At 43.7% G+C, this 17,500-nt stretch overlaps 2 protein-coding genes across 4 annotated transcripts in view; both read right to left on the reverse strand.

The window, feature by feature from the left end:
• Nucleotides 1-2,576, reverse strand: part of LOC118814949 (transmembrane protein 272-like) — a 9,645-nt gene extending 7,069 nt beyond the window's left edge. The window contains exon 1 of the mRNA XM_036580859.1: nucleotides 2,380-2,576. The gene's annotated coding sequence lies outside the window, so the exon portion shown is untranslated. The remainder of the gene's footprint in view (nucleotides 1-2,379) is intronic.
• Nucleotides 2,577-4,675: 2,099 nt separating this feature from the next.
• The window catches only part of taf6 (TAF6 RNA polymerase II, TATA box binding protein (TBP)-associated factor), a 24,400-nt gene continuing 11,575 nt past the window's right edge, over nucleotides 4,676-17,500 (reverse strand). For 2 of the 3 annotated variants that reach the window (XM_036580877.1, XM_036580876.1), the window contains 8 exons: nucleotides 17,317-17,394; nucleotides 16,640-16,741; nucleotides 15,444-15,626; nucleotides 14,704-14,778; nucleotides 7,132-7,257; nucleotides 6,224-6,397; nucleotides 5,615-5,809; nucleotides 4,989-5,276 (listed from right to left, as the gene is read on the reverse strand). In XM_036580877.1, coding sequence (XP_036436770.1) covers nucleotides 4,989-5,276; nucleotides 5,615-5,809; nucleotides 6,224-6,397; nucleotides 7,132-7,257; nucleotides 14,704-14,778; nucleotides 15,444-15,626; nucleotides 16,640-16,741; nucleotides 17,317-17,394 — 1,221 coding nt within the window. Of the gene's footprint in view, nucleotides 5,277-5,614; nucleotides 5,810-6,223; nucleotides 6,398-7,131; nucleotides 7,258-14,703; nucleotides 14,779-15,443; nucleotides 15,627-16,639; nucleotides 16,742-17,316; nucleotides 17,395-17,500 lie in introns of all 3 variants that reach the window. The other variant, XM_036580875.1, reaches the window with a different exon arrangement.

Genomic DNA, 17,500 nt, shown 5'->3' on the forward strand with positions numbered 1-17,500 from the left:
AAAATATCTGTGCAGCAGTGTTGGGCTGATCATCGACGGCTGACAGAGGTCACAATGTTGAGCCAGCATCCTGATGCCACAGCGCTTTGATAACGCTCCTCACATGTTCACCGTGGTAGCTAGCGTGGTTAGCACAAAGCTATTTGGGATTTAGATCAGTTCTAGTTTAAACACAGACATTTTTAGCTCATAACAGTTCTGTAAGTAACACGCTTTACTTTTTCTCCATTTTTCAGTACCTCTTATTCGAAGGCTTAAACCTGAAGTGCTTTATTATTGTAGCATTAGCCTGTTAGCCGGTTAGCTTTCTGCTACCTGTCCAGCCTGCTAATGAGGGCGGAGTACAGCCAGTTCAAGACACTGTTTCACATCTATCTCAGAGCAGGGACCTGAGCACAAACTCAATGTTGTTCTGACCCGCACTCATCTGTTTGTCTTTTTTTTCATCCCTTGTTTCTCCCATTCATTTTTGCCGCCAATACAAGCTCGATACTGCACAGCCACACTGACCAGCACTTCTCTATATGTCATTTTTACATCCCTTGTTCCTCCCATAGACTCCCATTCATTTTCAACATCTATCAACCACTTGACCATCCCCTAAAAAGCACTCAGTAAACAGCTGGTACACCATAGCAACTTGCTAGCATCACCTTAGCAACCACGCAATCACTCTGCATTTTCTTCAGGCACTATTCTAGTTTTTATTTACTGATTTATTACTGATTAATATTTAATGATTCCTCTGTTCATATTTGCACAAAGGGAATGTGATCAATGTAAACGCAGATCCTACAGTTCTGACTGGTTAAAAAGTAAAACTTCAGTGCATACACTGGTGTTTTTTAATGCTATGAGTTTTCCTAAAATTAGATTAAAAAAAAAAAATCGCAATATACTGAATCATAACCCCTGAATAGTGATATGTATTGTGTCACCAGGCTCTTGCTAACACACAGCTCTTGGAGACATCGTCATCTGCCGGTTAGGCCGACATCACCCAACTCTACTGTGCAACATTTGCTGCAAGTCGTCTGCTTTTCACTCCAAAACCACACAAAATATCCAAATTTCGCTGTGAACATTTACATTTTGAGCTTCGGCTTCATAATAAAAATGCTCTTTTATAAACTGACCCGCATTAAACCAGCTTTAAACACTGAACTGAATTAGCCGTACGGGATCGGTTTGTCTCTCTGCATTAGCCTACATTAGCATGGATGACCCCAAAACAGGCCGAAAGCTCCTACAGTCAGAGTTACGCTGACCTTTCACAGCGGTCAGCATCAAAGCCTTCAATTTCTCTGTGCTTATTTCCCAAATCACGAGTCAAACTTATAAAACTTTGTCATGTGCTGTTGCTTTCGGACTCTCTGACCTCCATCAGCTTTCGGTTAAGACCTTTAAGACCTTTTTCATACATTGAGAAGAATAAAGCTCCGGCCTTATGTTCTAGAGCGGGTTCCTCAGCCTCTTTAAGAGCCTTAACACCGTGCAGTTTCCTGTTTGAGCTCATGACGGATGTGCTAATTAGCAGAGTTGCTGAAACTTTCCTGCAGCAGAAACGTTCTGAAAAGTCCATTTCCAGCTGGACCCGCCTCCGAGCACCTGTGACAGGTAGGACCTGCAGAGCACCTGGCTGCGTAGACAAGTTAACATTGAGCTCCAGGTGGAGGAGAAAAGGCAGGTTAGAGCAGGTAGAAAACTGTGAGTGAGGGAAGCGGTGACTTTGAGATTTTCCAGTAAAACCACCAACGAACATAAGCCTATTAACCACTACCGAGCAGGGAAATGGGTCAGATGCAGGAGATAGAAAGCTTAGCTCGGCGTTTTCACTCTTACGACTTTAAAAACGTGCTGCGTCTGGTGGAGAAGAAAGGAAGTGAGCTGTGGAGAGTAAAAATGCTGAGTTTCCGCATGTTTTACTCATTAAAGGTAAAAAAGAAAGCAGCCCGCTTTATTAATGTCCCGCTCCGCCTTAAATGGTGCAGCAGCAGCGCTCTGGCGCCTCGGGCTGCTGATACTGCAGCACCATTTAAGGTGGAACGGGAAATTCGAGCGAGAAGCTTCGCACAAAACTCTTCATGTCGGGTTTTAAAAACGCAGAAAAACGTCCAAACACAAACAAACAGCCAAAAACAGCCACAATTCAACCTGAACCGAAACAAGACGAGCAGTAAAAACGATATCAGCTCATTTGTTTAACGTTAAAGTAGATTAGCAGCGTTTTGTAACCGCAAACACTCAAACAGGGCGGAAACTCCAGCGAGCTGGAGGACTTTTAACACTTTTAACACTTCTAATAATTTACGAACAGCTACATTTTAAGCTGTCCAGCCACTGTTAAACAGCAGAGTTTACAGATTAAATTTAACTCACCAAAATATCCCGAAGCTCCTCACCGAGAAACTGAAAGCAGTTTAATCAACTCCGAATCGAATATTCGGATCTAACTCACTTTATTAAAGTCAGATTAGCTCTAAATAACACTTTACTACCCTCAGATCAGCTCTGTTTCACTTTAGTAAAGCCAGCGGGTGTCTCTCTGTCTCTCTCAACTCTAAACAGCAGAAACAGGCGGGGCGACTCTTTAAAGAACCGATTCATCTGAACAGACTCATGAGTCTCGAACCTGTTTGTAGTTTTTTGTCTGCTGTTATTTTGTTATTAAACCCTAACCCGTCTAAAAACAGCTGGATTTAACTGTTTTTTTGTCACTCTTTTGTGTCTGGCAGCAATATGTCAAACTTCTGAGTCGAAATAATGACTTATTTTCTCTGAATATTCATGGAGTAATTACTTATTTACTGGATATACTCTTTCGAAGTAATAATCACCAGAAATGACTGTCCTGGAAAAAAAATACTTGATTGAAATTTAGTAACTCATTAGTTTAACATAGTGTCACAATCTCAAGATCTGTCATAATTACAAAATACAAAGTTAATATTACCTGTCCAGGGTGTATCCTGCCTTCTGCCCAGTGACAGCTGGGATAGGCTCCAGCACCCCACCGCGACCCAGAAGGATAAGCGGTTTAAATTATGTATGTATGTATGTAAGTTAATATTTCAAGAAAAGTCAATATCATTTTAAGATACTAAGTCAATATTACATGACAAAAAGTCATTATTTCAAAATGTGAAGTCAAAATTTAAAACAAGTCGTTATTTTGAGATACTAAATTAATATTTTGACTGCAGTCAGAAACAGAGAAGGAGAATAAAACATGCATGTTTTCTCCTCTTTCTGCAGGGCTGAGCCTCCATCTGCACTGTTTCTGAAACTGTGGTGAAAGTGCTCAGTGAGTGTGACGCTCATGCAGCAGTGCAGTATGTCAGAGCAGATGATCCTCAGATGAGCTGAGAACATTAATGCAGGATAAGACAGCACAAAGAGGAGAGTCCAGCAGAGCAGAGGCCTCATCACAGCCAGTGCTGACCAGCAGGTTAATGTGTGTCAATGAAGTGAATCACATGCTGTGACCTTCAGTCACCACACCTCAACCCAGCTGAAATGAGACTGAGATTCTGGAGTAATGTATCAGCCCACATTCTCCACCACCATCGACACAACACATCTTTAGGAGGAGCTCCATCCCTCCAGAACAGCTCCACAGACTCTAGAACCCATGACGAGGAGAACTGAAACTTTTCTGATGGCTCATAGTGACGAAACACCTCAATAACACACTCTACTTTGATTTTTACTTTAATATGGGACCCATATGTGTGTATATACACACACACACACACACACACACACACACACACACACACACACACATATATATATATATATATATATATATATATATATATATATATATGAATACGAGTCTTTGTCCACAGAAAAACATGCATCTCAATTTTTATTTTTCTACATAAACTGACCATGGTGGCTTCATGATGGAAAGTTTCATGATGAATGGACTGATAAACTTGCTCCAGAATCAAAATTGTTTTTTGTTTTTAACATAGTTTGAAAATGTCTGTTCTCTTTCTGCAAGTCTGATGATAATTGGACCAAAAGAAACAACTCAATCACTCAATCAAGGCTGGTTCCAATGATTTACATTAAGAGTAAAGTGTATTTTTTCTTTCTACTGTAAAATTACAATTCTGGAGATATGAGATTTTGATCTGACAGCAGTGATATCGTCACTGTTGTGCAGATCTTGAATCACAGTTTTTGTCATTTTTTTTATGTTTTTGCAGTGTTTGGAAGCTCCTGTTCCTCTTTACATTGTGTTAAAATGTAATGATGAACAGACAAACAGAAACAGTGCAAAAGTACTTCGAAAAAATAGTTACATTGCCTTCCATTACAAAAACACACATGCGCGCATATATTATATATATATATATATATATATATAGGAGACCCATACAGTGACCCTTTCAATAAAAGCTGAACAGCTTCACTGCAGAAACTTGACTCAGAAAACAGAAAACATCAGATTCACTCACTGAACCAGTCTGACTGTACTTGACTCCTGAATCAGTGAATCATTCTCTCAGTCAGTCAGAGTCAGTGGAGTAACTGAGCTGAGGCTGGTAGGCAGTGAGGCTGCAGGAGGAGCAAATCAGCATGTTGGAGTTCAGTTCAGCATGAAAGCAGTTTTTTTGGTGTACAAATACAAAGAAAAACAAACAAAAAAACAAAAAACATCAGCTTCATTAAAAAATCAGTTTTATTCCAGAATATAAAAATGAAGATGAAACATTAAAGCGACTCAGTTTTGGTTATGAATGCCCACAGTCTGCTCAGAAACACGGAGAGCGACGAAGACCACGATGACAATGATGAAGACTCTTCGCTCTCTCGTCAGTCACACCATCAGACATCATCACTAAATCTACAGCTTCACTCATAAATACACAAACACCACGTTCAGCGCTCTGTTCACCACCGTTACCACGGAAACCAGCACCCCGCTTCCTGCCCTCACTCGCTACAATACACTCTGTGTGTGTTTGTTTGTGTGTTTAATGCGGTGAGTGTGTGTGCGTTGCTGGCGATTCTGAGCGCTCTGATTTGACGCTGGTCTCTATGGCGACAGGTGAGGTTGCCGTGGTGCCGCCTTTGTGCTCCAGTGAGGATGAGGACGATGATGATGAAGGAAGTGACACCACGATGTATTTCTGCAGGGGTCGCGACCCCGCCACAGCCCCGCCCCCAGACTCCAGCTTAACCAATGGCTGCAGGGGGGTGGAGCTACTGGGAACCGTGCTTGTTACTGGAGAACCAGACTGAGAGGAGCTCAGAGTGATCACCTACAGACAGAGAGAGAGAGAGATGATGCACATTGTTAGCATTAGCTACCTTTGCTAACTTCAGTACAGTTAATGATCATTTGGCGCATCAGGCGTTAAAAAGTTTGTTTCTGAGCCGAACCATCCTGTACAGATCAGAACCAGAGCAGAACCAGAGCAGAACCAGAGCAGAACCAGAGCTCTGCAGAATCATTTTAAATAGTTTTAACACAGAAAACGTCGATAATTGAATCTTCAGCTCAGAACTGAAAGCTGAACTGTCGCTCTGGCGTTAACACGCTGCTGCAGGTGGGCCGAGCCGTCGGCGCTGCAGGTGACGGTGGTCTCCATCTCGTTACCTGCTGAGTGGAGGCGGCTCCGGCGCTGGTTGCCATGACGATATACTTGGTTGCCGGAGGTGACGGCTGGGTGGGTGTTGCCGGGCGAGTGGACATGAGGGTGAGTGAGCTGGGCACTTTGATAATGCTTGGGGTCCGAGGTCCACCAGACCCCCCAACCCCACCACTCTGAGAAACAGAGAGAGAGGGCCTCGGCTACAGAGAGAGAGAGAGAGAGAGAGAGAGAGAGAGAGAGAGAGAGAAAGGAAGACAGTGAGACAGATTCATATATGATTCATTACTACAATATCATGCAGGTCAGAGATGTGACACAAAAACATTATGATACGATGTTATAACACATCATGATATTATTCAGTGATACAGAATTCAATACAATCAGAATTAACAGTACAACATGATATGAATATATAATATAATCACAATATGTTATGATATGATACAAATCAATAATAGAATATAATCAACAGTTGCGATACGAATCAATATGAGAGCAATGACACATTTAAAACCCTAAACCCTAACAAACAATCAGATTCAACAACACAACACGATACGACACTTCGACACGACGCGCCGTGACTGACGATGGTGGTGGACATTAGTCACCTGTGTGATGGTCAGTGTGGTTCTGTTCACAGTCTGAGCCTGCAGCGCTGCCTGAGCTCGAGCCTTCACCACGTGAGAACACAGCATGGGTCCTAGATATCCGAAATCAGCTCGGTACTGTTCCACCACGTCTGGAGCAGGACGCATCTTCGCTATCACACTCGCACAGTGCTTCTACAGAGAGAGCGAGAGACAGAGAGAGAGGAAGAGAGAGAGAACAGAGAGAGAAAGAGAGAGAGAAAGAGAGAGAGAAAGAAAGAAAGAGAACAGAGAGAGACAGAGAGAACAGAAAAAGAGAAAGAGAGAAAAAGAGAGAGAGAGGGAACAGAGAGAGAACAGAGAGAGAGAGAGAGAGAGAGAGAGGAGCAGTAAAGTGACAGTTCAGTCACACAGCTAATAACCCAAAGTGGAGTCAAGGCAGGTTTGGTGTAACTCAGGAGCTACGAGGCTAATGTGGCTAACACGTAATGGATTAGCCTGGTGCTAACCGCATGCCTAAAGCCTTACAGTGAGTGGAGATGTTCATTAATCTCTAACAGACGGGATACAAGCTTCCATTAAGGTTAAGGGACCCTTATTAGTCCCACAATGGGGAAATTTCACCTCCGCATTTTGCAGTGAAACGCCACATACACACTAGTGAACACACACAGTAGGGGGCAGTGAGCACACTTGCCCGGAGTGGTGGGCAGCCCTATCCACAGCGCCCAGGGAGCAGTTGGGGGTTAGGTGTTTTGCTCAAGGGCACCTCAGTCATGTACTGTCGGCTCAGGGGATCGAACTGGCGACCTTCCGGTTGCAAGGCTGGTTCCCTAACCTCCAGCCCACAACTACCCCTACTTGTCAGTAACAGTAGCCTCGTAGCACCAGTGCTAAAAACGTTGCCACAGCGCCTCCTTCAGTCTCACCAGCAGCAGACTCTGTACGTGATCTGCTCCGATCTTATCGATGTTGGACACCACCGGCCCCTCCATCACCGCCTTAATACGAGCTCCTTCCACGGCCAGCCGGGGGATTATCAGCGTCTTTATCACCTGCAGAGAGAGCGAGACGGAGAGAGAGAGAGAGAGAGAGAGAGAGAGACAGACAGACAGACAGAGAGAGAGAGAGAGACAGAGAGAGAGAGAGAGAGAGAGAAAAAGAGACGTTAGACGTTCTAAGTTCTCAGCAGCAGTAACAGCAGCAAAGAATATGAGCTCCTAAAACTTTAAACATTTTTGTTGATTTTTTGGATGTACAGCAGCAAACAATAGTCTAAACTCTACCTAAACATACCAAGAATATTTAGACTAACTTTGAGGATCTACAGACCAGCAGAAAAGGAAGAAACTGATCTAACAAGATCCAGCTATCAACCTGGGCTGCATCTCAGACAGCACGTTTAAACAACAACAACAGGGGAAGAACAGGAAAAGACCTGGACCAAATCTAGGAGACACAACACAAACAGAGGAAAACACCAGAGCAGACTGACTGATAAAGGGGTGAGCTTCCTTTGTAACTCCCTTAGAGAAACTTTTTAAACAGTTTTAAACATTTTCAGCACTGCTAGTCCTCACTCAGCTCAGATAGAGCCTTCGTGAGCCGGATAGAATCTTTGTCAGTTAGAAATGGATGCACTGAATACACTGGACACACTGCTGGGGCAGCTCAGTGGACAGAGCCTCAGCTCCTTAGCTATCAGATACCCGGAAGACGCCAACAGTGAGAGCAAAAAGAAGAAATACAAGGCAGAAATATTAAGAGAACACACAGAGACACTGAGAGCAGATTTCACCATGATAAATGGAAGAGAAACTAAAGCTGACCTACTGTTTTACACAGAACACCCAGATGTTTGGCATTCAACTCTCCTTACTGACAATAAGCACTTTAAAATGTGTGGTAATAAAACGATGAGGCAGCTCTACATTGACGGCTCACCTGAATTCAACATAAACATTTACAAAACTGGAACAATCATGATTCAAGGGTCGGAAACAAATCTTGAAAAATTTGAACAGGACTTTTAAAGACTGAAGTCACTTGTGGAGAAGAATAAACCCACTCCATCCCCCACGGCAGAACACAGTGATGTGATGTCTGCCTCACCCCCACACACAGGCCCCAGGACCGTTCTAACAGACCCAACCGGTACCAGCAGAGTCTCACCCAGAACACCTGCAACAGTCAAGCGCATTCAGGACTGCCTCTCCCTACTAGAGGTGGAGATGATGGAAATGAGAGAAAACAAACTTGCTGAAAACGACATTATTCAACAACCGAGAACTGAACTAACTCAGCACAGGAAAGAGACTCAGCATAAATTCAGACAAACTGAAAGAGATTGGAATTCACTTCAAAGAGAAAACAAGACTCTAAAAGGTGATTTGATGAGATTAAAAGAAGAGCTGATACAGAAAGACACACAGATCATCAGCCTCACAGAGCAGCTCCTAAAGGAGACGACAAGACACTGCACAGACGCCCTCTATACAAAAGACCGTACACTACATCCTGAGAACAGCGGAAAAGAGACAGAGCTCCGCCCCTCCAGCACTCAGAGTGAGCCAGAGCTCCGCCCCTCCAGCACTCTACGGAGTGAGCCAAAGCCTCGCCCCTCCAGCACTCTACGGAGTGAGCCAGAGCTCCGCCCCTCCAGCACTCTATGGAGTGAGTCAGAGCTCCGCCCCTCCAGCACTCTATGGAGTGAGCCAGAGCTCCGCCCCTCCAGCACCCAGAGTGAGCCAGAGCTCCACCCCTCCAGCACTCTACAGAGTGAGCCAGAGCTCCGCCCCTCCAGCACTCTATGGAGTGAGTCAGAGCCCCGCCCCTCCAGCACTCTACGGAGTGAGTCAGAGCTCCGCCCCTCCAGCACCCCACGGAGTGAGCCAGAGCTCCGCCCCTCCAGTGCTCTATGGAGTAAGCCAGAGCTCCACCCCTCCAGCACCCTACGGAGTGAGCCAGAGCTCCGCCCCTCCAGCACTCTACGGAGTGAGCCAGAGCTCCACCCCTCCAGCACCCCACGGAGTGCGCCAGAGCTCCGCCCCTCCAGCACTCTACGGCGTGAGCCAGAGCTCCACCCCTCCAGCACTCTACAGAGAGAGCCAGAGCTCCACCCCTCCTGCACCCTACGGAGTGAGCCAGAGCTCCACCCCTCCAGCACTCTACGGAGTGAGCCAGAGCTCCACCCCTCCTGCACTCTACGGAGTGAGTCAGAGCTCCACCCCTCCAGTGCTCCACATAATAAGCCCTCTACATACAAAAGCCTACAGGATCATTCCCCTCCAGCCCCTCTATGTCCTCCTGTTGTGCACTGTTCACAACGTCACATGCCAGGCTGACCTGTACCGCCTCCCAAAACAGCTCTACTCATCGACTCCAACGGGAAATTTTTAAAACATCGGCAGATGTTTCCAAGACACAGAGCAGGAAAATTCGGGTGCCCCACAACCCAAGCAGCACATGAACTGCTTCACCCTGCACAGTTGGGTACGCCAGATAACATTATTATACACACAGGAACAAATGAGCTGCGTTCACGTGGGAAAAGTCTTGCAACAGCAGTAATACAGACAGCTCTGAAAGCTCAACAGGAGTTTCCAAACACTAACATCACCATCTCCACCTTACTGCCACGAAGAGACGTTCCCTATGAAATGATCAAAGAAATTAATGATACTATCAGTACAGAATGTACCAAGATGACTGGAATTACAGTTGCCCATCATCCAACACTAACAGCTGAACACCTATATGACCACGATCATGTAGATAAAAACAATGCTTGGATGTTAGCATATGACCTAGGAGCAGCTATGCCTAACCCCTGGTTCCTAGCACCTTATCCAGCCAGAGGACAACCAGAATATCAGCAGCACTCGCAAGTAATCAGTCACACAGACTACCATCTAAAGAACAAAGTGCAACTTAAGAGAGACAGACAAAGGAGAGCCCCACCAAACACTGCAACACCCAGCAGAACCTCACAGCACGACTTTACAAACAGAAGAGCCCAGCACAGCACCACTACAACTAGCAGAACCACCGCCAGCATCACTGCACCCAACAGAACCACGGCCAACATCACTGCACCCAGCAGAACCACGGCCAACATCACTGCACCCAGCAGAACCACGGCCAACATCACTGCACCCAGCAGAAACCTGATCAACCCTTACAGCAGACCCCTGCCAAGTGACGCTACACACTGCACAACACAGGCATCTCCACAACCCTGCCAACAGCCCTCCTATGCTCAGGTGGTATCCAATGGGAAACAAACAGACCATCCAGCTTTTGAAGAGGTGAGACAACTACTCCAACTTATCTGCAGAATCGTTGGATAAACTAAACAGAACTCTAAAAGTTATTACTTTTGTAATTATTATTATTGTTATTGTTATGATCTTTTTATACTATTCATACTGTAACTTGCTTTCTGATGTACATATCTACTAATAGTCAATGAATACCAGTTTAATTAAGATGAGATCCCTTATTATTAGCTCTTGGAACATCCAAGGACTACATTCATCAACATTTGGTTTTAAAGGCACAAACACAGACTTCTTAGTGAATATGTCTGATGTAGACATCATTATACTATTAGAAACATGGTGTAAAGACGACACTGACACTCACTGTCCCACACATTATAGAGAAATTTTACTGCCCTCTCTAAAACAGAAAAATATTAAACATGGTAGAGACTCCGGGGGGTTATTATATGGTATAAGGATGATTTGTCTGCCTATCTAACAGAAATTAAAAGAGCATCCACACACATTTGGCTAAAATTAAATAAACACGTTATTGACTGTGAAAATGAGTTATACATATGTGCAGCGTATACCCCCCCTATAGAATCTCCATACTATGAGGACAATTTCTTTGAGGATCTTCATCATGAGATCAGACATTTCCAGGCCCAGGGCAATGTCATGCTGATCGGAGATCTAAACGCCAGAACAGGAACAGAGAGTGACGTTATCGATTCTACTGGCAACAAATACATATTCAAACAAAAATAAATACATATTCAAACAAACGCCCATTCACACAAACACTGTCACTGCTCAAAGAAATAATCCTGATCACGTCCTAAACAGAAACGGCAGAGAGCTAGTGCACCTCTGTTGATCCTCAGGTCTGTATATTCTTAAAGGCAGGATCAGAGGAGACTCTTTAGGGAGATTCACAGTGTAGTCGACTACGCACTCACTGACATGGACCCCTCCACTATTAGTGCATTCACTGTCAGACCACAGCTGCCACTCTCAGATCACTGTCAGATCAATGTTTATCTAAAAAGAATCAGTCAGCACAAAACAGTGAATCATGAGTCCTGTAACACAATCCAATTAAACAACACACTCAGATGGAATCACGACAGTGAACTGAAATTTAAAACCGCTATTATCTCCCCAGAAATCAATAACCTTATTAATACATTTTTATCAGAGTCATTTGAATTAAACCAATCAGGTGTTAATATGGCTGTGTCACAAATCAATGACATATATTATAAATCAGCTAAGAAAGCAGGCATCAATTTCATAAATACCATAAACAACCAAAAACCAAAGAAGGAAGAATGGTTTGATGAAGACTGTAAAAGAATAAGAAAGAAATTAAGAAATCTATCAAACCAAAAACACAGAGAGCCACACAATATTCAAATTCGCTCAAACTATGCCGAAACGCTAAGAGAATATAAAAAGATCTTAAGACACAAAAAACACAACCATTATGTTAAACATCTGAAGAAAATAGAAAATTCCATTAATCAGAATCAATTCTGGGAACAGTGGAACAACCTGAGCAACAAAAATCCACAAAACCTGGCCACAGACAATCCAAATATCTGGAAAAATCATTTTAAGAAATTATACGAGCAATTACCACAAGACAGCCTCAACTTAGAACAACAGAAAATTAAAGACAAATTAAAAACACTAGAATTAAGTATCAACAACTATCAAAGACCCACTTGATTATCAAATCTCACTAGAAGAATTAAATCATCAAATCAAAAAGCTTAAACCTAGAAAAGCCTGCGGCCCCGACAGCATCAGGACAGAGATGCTGAAGAGCAGCAGCCCCAAGCTGCTGCAGGCTCTGCTCAGGTTGTTCAACATCGTTCTCCAGTCCGGCTGCTTTCCTGAGATCTGGTGCTGGGGGCTTATTTCCCCGATCTACAAGAGTGGAGACAAACTGGACCCTAATAACTACCGAGGCGTCTGTGTGAGCAGCAACCTGGGGAAGGTTTTCTGCTGTATTATTAACGCCCGAATACAGGCCTTCCTTACCGAACACAGTGTCTTGAGTAAAGGACAAATTGGCTTTCTACCAAATCATCGCACTACCGACCATATTTACACCCTACACACTCTAATCAACCAACATATTCACCAACAAAATAAGAGAAAAGTTTTTGCATGTTTTATAGATTTTAAAAAAGCATTTGATTCTATTTGGCAAGAAGGCTTATATTACAAAATTCTCCAAATCGGTGTCGGGGGTAAAGTCTATGACATCATTAAATCAATGTATGTCAATAATAAATGTGGAATAAAAATTGGCAATAAAATGACAGATCTCTTCACTCGAGGCTGTGGTGTCAGGCAGGGCTGCAGCTTGTCCCCTACTCTATTTAACATGTACATTAATGATTTAGCGGTGTTACTGGAGCGATCTGCAACACCTGGCCTGACACTGAACCAAACGGACGTTAAATTTCTCCTCTACGCAGATGACCTTGTGCTGCTATCGCCCACTGAAAAGGGGCTACAGCAGCACTTGGATCTGCTAGAGCAGTACTGTCAGAACTGGGCCCTGACAGTCAACCCAAACAAATCTAAAGTCATGATCTTCCAAAAGAAAGCCGGATCTCAGGAAAGCAGATATGTGTTCAGTCTAGGAGACGCCGCCCTGGATCAAACGCTTTCCTACGACTACCTGGGACTAAAGATCAGTGCCTCAGGAGGCTTCGGTCTGGCAGTGAATGCACTGAAAGAAAAGGCCTGCAGGGCCCTCTATTCAATCAGGAAACAATTCCACAAGATTAATATCCCAATCAGAATCTGGACAAAGATCTTCGACAGTGTAGTCCTGCCCACTGCGCTGTACGGTAGTGAAGTCTGGGGTCCACTCAGTCATCGTGACTACACTAGATGGGACAAGCATCCCACTGAAGTCCTGCATGCAGAATTTTGCAGAATGATTCTAAACGTCCAAAGAAAAACACCAGCGAATGCCTGCAGGGCTGAATTAGGCCGATTCCCTCTAATCACGAACACTGAAAAAAGAACACTGAGATTTTGGATGCACCTTAAATCGAGTCCCAAAACAACACTGCAGTTTCAGGCACTCCGGTCCCAGGAGCTGAACCCTGAAAAGAGTCCCCTGTGTCAGCTGGTACAGAGATTGACCACTTCACTGACCCCCAACAACCCAAACTCTCTGACCAGCACTGCTTCCCAAACACCAATCAGAGTAAACGAATACAGATTGGCTGAATATCTTGTTACTGTCCAAGATATGAAGCAGAGACGGATCCTCACCAAATACAGACTCAGTGACCACAGCCTGGCCATCGAGAGAGGCAGGTTTAAAAAGTCCTGGCTAGCAAGAGAGGAGAGAATATGTGGTCACTGCAGGACAGGTGAGGTAGAGACAGAGGTGCACTTCCTACTGAACTGCCCAAAATATGAATCTATTAGAAATAAATATTTTAACCAATTTGAAAAACAGATAAACAACTTCAGGACGTTGGGAGATACAGATAAATTAGCGATTATATTAGGAGAGGGCACAGCAGCGTCCACTGCAGCCAGATATGTATACGAGTGCCATACACTCCGGGACAGTGAGTGACCACCACACCACAGCCTTTACTCACAGTTATATATGTACATATGTAATATAGATGTCCTTTTTTATATATATATATTTTTCTTTTCCCTATATTTTATTATTAACATTTTCTTTTCTCTTCTCTATTATAAACTACACACATATTCAATAGGTTTTGTTTTATTATTACATGTACTTTTATATTATTAATTTATGATTAACACTTTCTGTTCTTAATTATTACATTATCATATATTAATCTTGGTTTGTATTTTGTTTTATTATTATTATTATTTTTTTATATATTTTTCTTTATTAACTTTTAATATATAGATCATTTTTTGTTGTGCTTTGACAATACAAATGTACATTTGTCATGTCAATAAAGCAAATTTGAACTTGAACTTGAGAGAGAGAGACAGAGAGAGAGAGAGAAAGAGAGAGAGAGAGAGATAGACAGACACAGAGAGAGAGAGAGAAAGAGAGAGAGAGAGAGATAGACAGACACAGAGAGAGAGAGAAAGAGAGAGAGAGAGAGAGAGAGACAGACACAGAGAGAGAGAGAAAGAGAGAGAGAGAGAGAGAGATGGTGAACTGTAACAGCTGGATCTCCACACTGTTTGTGCAGAAGTAAGTAAACTCACATCAGGGCCGAGTTCAGAGAGTCCAGCGATGCAGCCGTAGCGAGTCGTCCACTGAGTCTTATCGTCCAGCCATGCCTGACAAACAGACAAACAGTATAACTAATTACACTTTAGTTATACTGAACTTTCTATTACAGCTACTGTCCACAAAACTCCCTGAGAACATCAAGAACCACTGAGAGGAACCAAGACTCTACAAGAGAACCTCCCACAGAGCGTGACCCAGCTCATCCCATCAATAAGTCACTCTAAAAATAATTGTAAATGTAGAAATAATTCATTTTTACATGATCATTTTCCGCCTCTCTTTATCCTGCAGAATTACACAAACTGTTTGTGTTACTGTGCCTTTAAGAGAGATTTATGTAAATGAGCTCTGCTCTGACTGGCTATCTTGTATTCTTGCCTTATTAAAAACAAGTCCAGGCTGAAACACTCAGTCTAACTTCAGGGGCTAAACTGCTGTAGCTGAATGGTGGAGCTAAACTGCTGTAGCTGAATGGTGGAGCTAAACTGCTGTAGCTGAATGGTGGGGCTAAACTGCTGTAGCTGAATGGTGGAGCTAAACTGCTGTAGCTGAATGGTGGAGCTAAACTGCTGTAGCTGAATGGGTGGAGCTAAACTGCTGTAGGCTGAATGGGTGGGGCTAAACTGCTGTAGGCCGAGGGGGTGGGGCTTTAGATAAAGTACTCTAGCTGAGTAAAGCTGAAGTTGAGATGACCCAGAGGGGTGGTGCTGACCTTGGTGAAGGTCTTGGTGATGCGGGACTGGATGTTGTTGGTGGTGGTGCTGAAGGTCTTGCAGCTCTGGGCCATCAGTCGGGCAGCGAAGTCCCTCAGAGCCCAGTGATTATCCACATCTGGCCTTAAGCACAGCTGCTTACTCACGATACACGTCACCACGGCCGGGAGCAGCTCGTGCAGCTATGGCACAGGACAGTGACGTAAGACCACCTGCGAGGCTCGAGTGGGCTCTTTAATCAAACTGTCCGTCCCACCTTAAACGGTGCAGCAGTTACATTCTGGGGCCACTTAAGGTAGAACAGACAATTAGATAAGAAGCCGACTCCAGCTTCGTCTTCAGTTCAGTTACACAATCCCACAATCCAGGAGTGAAGATGTGTTTAAAGAGCAACTCCACCCCTTTTTCAAAATTCCTGTATAATTTAATGGTTAAGATGTAATCAGAGTCGTTCAGAGTGGTTTGGTGTGAAACGCTCCGTTCTAGAGAAACTTACCGAGTCAGAACTGTTCACAGTGGTGGTGATAGGAACCAGACGTCCACCTCTAAAAGCTCCCTCACAGAAAGTTCCTACATGAAATGGTTATGAATTCACTGCCTGATGACTGAGACACTGTTTTATGATAGTTTAGAGAACTTAAACTCCATTCATGGTGGAGGGATACATGCAGGGCGCTGTGAGGCAAAATAGTCCCCAAAGAAAACTTATTATTTCAGATTTTCCACTATTTTCCATCATCAACATTCCATTTAAACTCAGAAGACTCGTGTAGGTTCACTGGTGGTTCTGGATAGTAAATAAAATGTCTATGTTTGTGTTGTAGTCATGGCGACCCCTGGTTCCTATCACCACCACTGTAAAGACGTCTGAACCATTTCACACCAAACCACTCTGAATCGTATAAAGATATTTAGTGCACAAACTCTGAGTGCTGCTTATAAACCGCTCTGTTAATACAGCAGTTTGTCCAGCTCAGAGTAAGAACTACTGTCACTCAGTTTTCAGTGTGACGATACAGGACTGATGAAAAACTCAAATATAACAATGTTTAGAACCCTTTTCAACCAATTAGATGGTGTGGGCGGGGCTAACTGTTGTACAATTAGCCAAAATCAGCAATGTGGAGAACAAACACATGAGAAATAACAATAATAACACATTAAATATGTAAACATAAACAACAGCAGGACTTACATATTTCTCCAGGTAGAGTGTCGGATTATCCATCAGAGCTTTAACCATCCTCATCAGATAGATCAGCAGGGCTAAATTATTCTGGACTACATTCACACGCACCTGAGAGAGAGGGAGGGAGAGAGAGAGAGAGGGAGGGAGGGAGAGAGACAGAGAAGGAGAGAGAAAGAGAGTGAGACAGAGAGAGAGAGAGGGGGAGAGAAAGAGAGAGAGGGGGAGAGGGATAGAGATGGAGAGAGAGAGAGAGAGAGAGAGAGAGAGAGAGAGAGAGAGAGGGGATGGAGGGAGGGAGAGAGAGAGAGGGGGGAGAGGGAGGAGGGATGGAGAGAGGGAGGGAGAGAGAGAGAGAGAGAGAGGGGGGGATGGGGGGGGGAGAGGGGATGGAGGGGGGGGGTGGAGGGAGAGAGAGGAGGGATAGAGAGAGATTATGTGTTTACAGTTGTGCTATTGTCTGTTTCTAAGAATAAAAATTGATTGTTGACCCCGATCGAGTAGTTCAGGATTTCCTAAAGTGAGAAAAATTACTCTAAGATGAGCCATAATTCCTATATTAATATTTGCTTCTGTTATATGAATTTGTGACCCTGTCAGTCACATCGTAACTCAGGACTGAAGATATGAAGTTAATAAAGCCGCTGATTATTTACATATAAAATAAAGACAGAATGAAAACTCACTCCTTCAGAGATGAAAGTGCTGAAACGAGGGAGCATCTGATACAGGCCTGGATCTGTGGCTATACTCTGCAGCGCCTCCTACAGGCAGAGAGAGAGAGAGAGAGAGAGAGAGAGAGAGAGAGAGAGAGAGAGAGAGAGAGAGATGTAACATGAATGAACACATTTGACTTCTTTGTTTAGTTTA

Source organism: Colossoma macropomum, unplaced genomic scaffold (assembly GCF_904425465.1).
Source record: "Colossoma macropomum unplaced genomic scaffold, Colossoma_macropomum, whole genome shotgun sequence".
NCBI classification, from domain to species: Eukaryota; Metazoa; Chordata; class Actinopteri; order Characiformes; family Serrasalmidae; genus Colossoma; species Colossoma macropomum.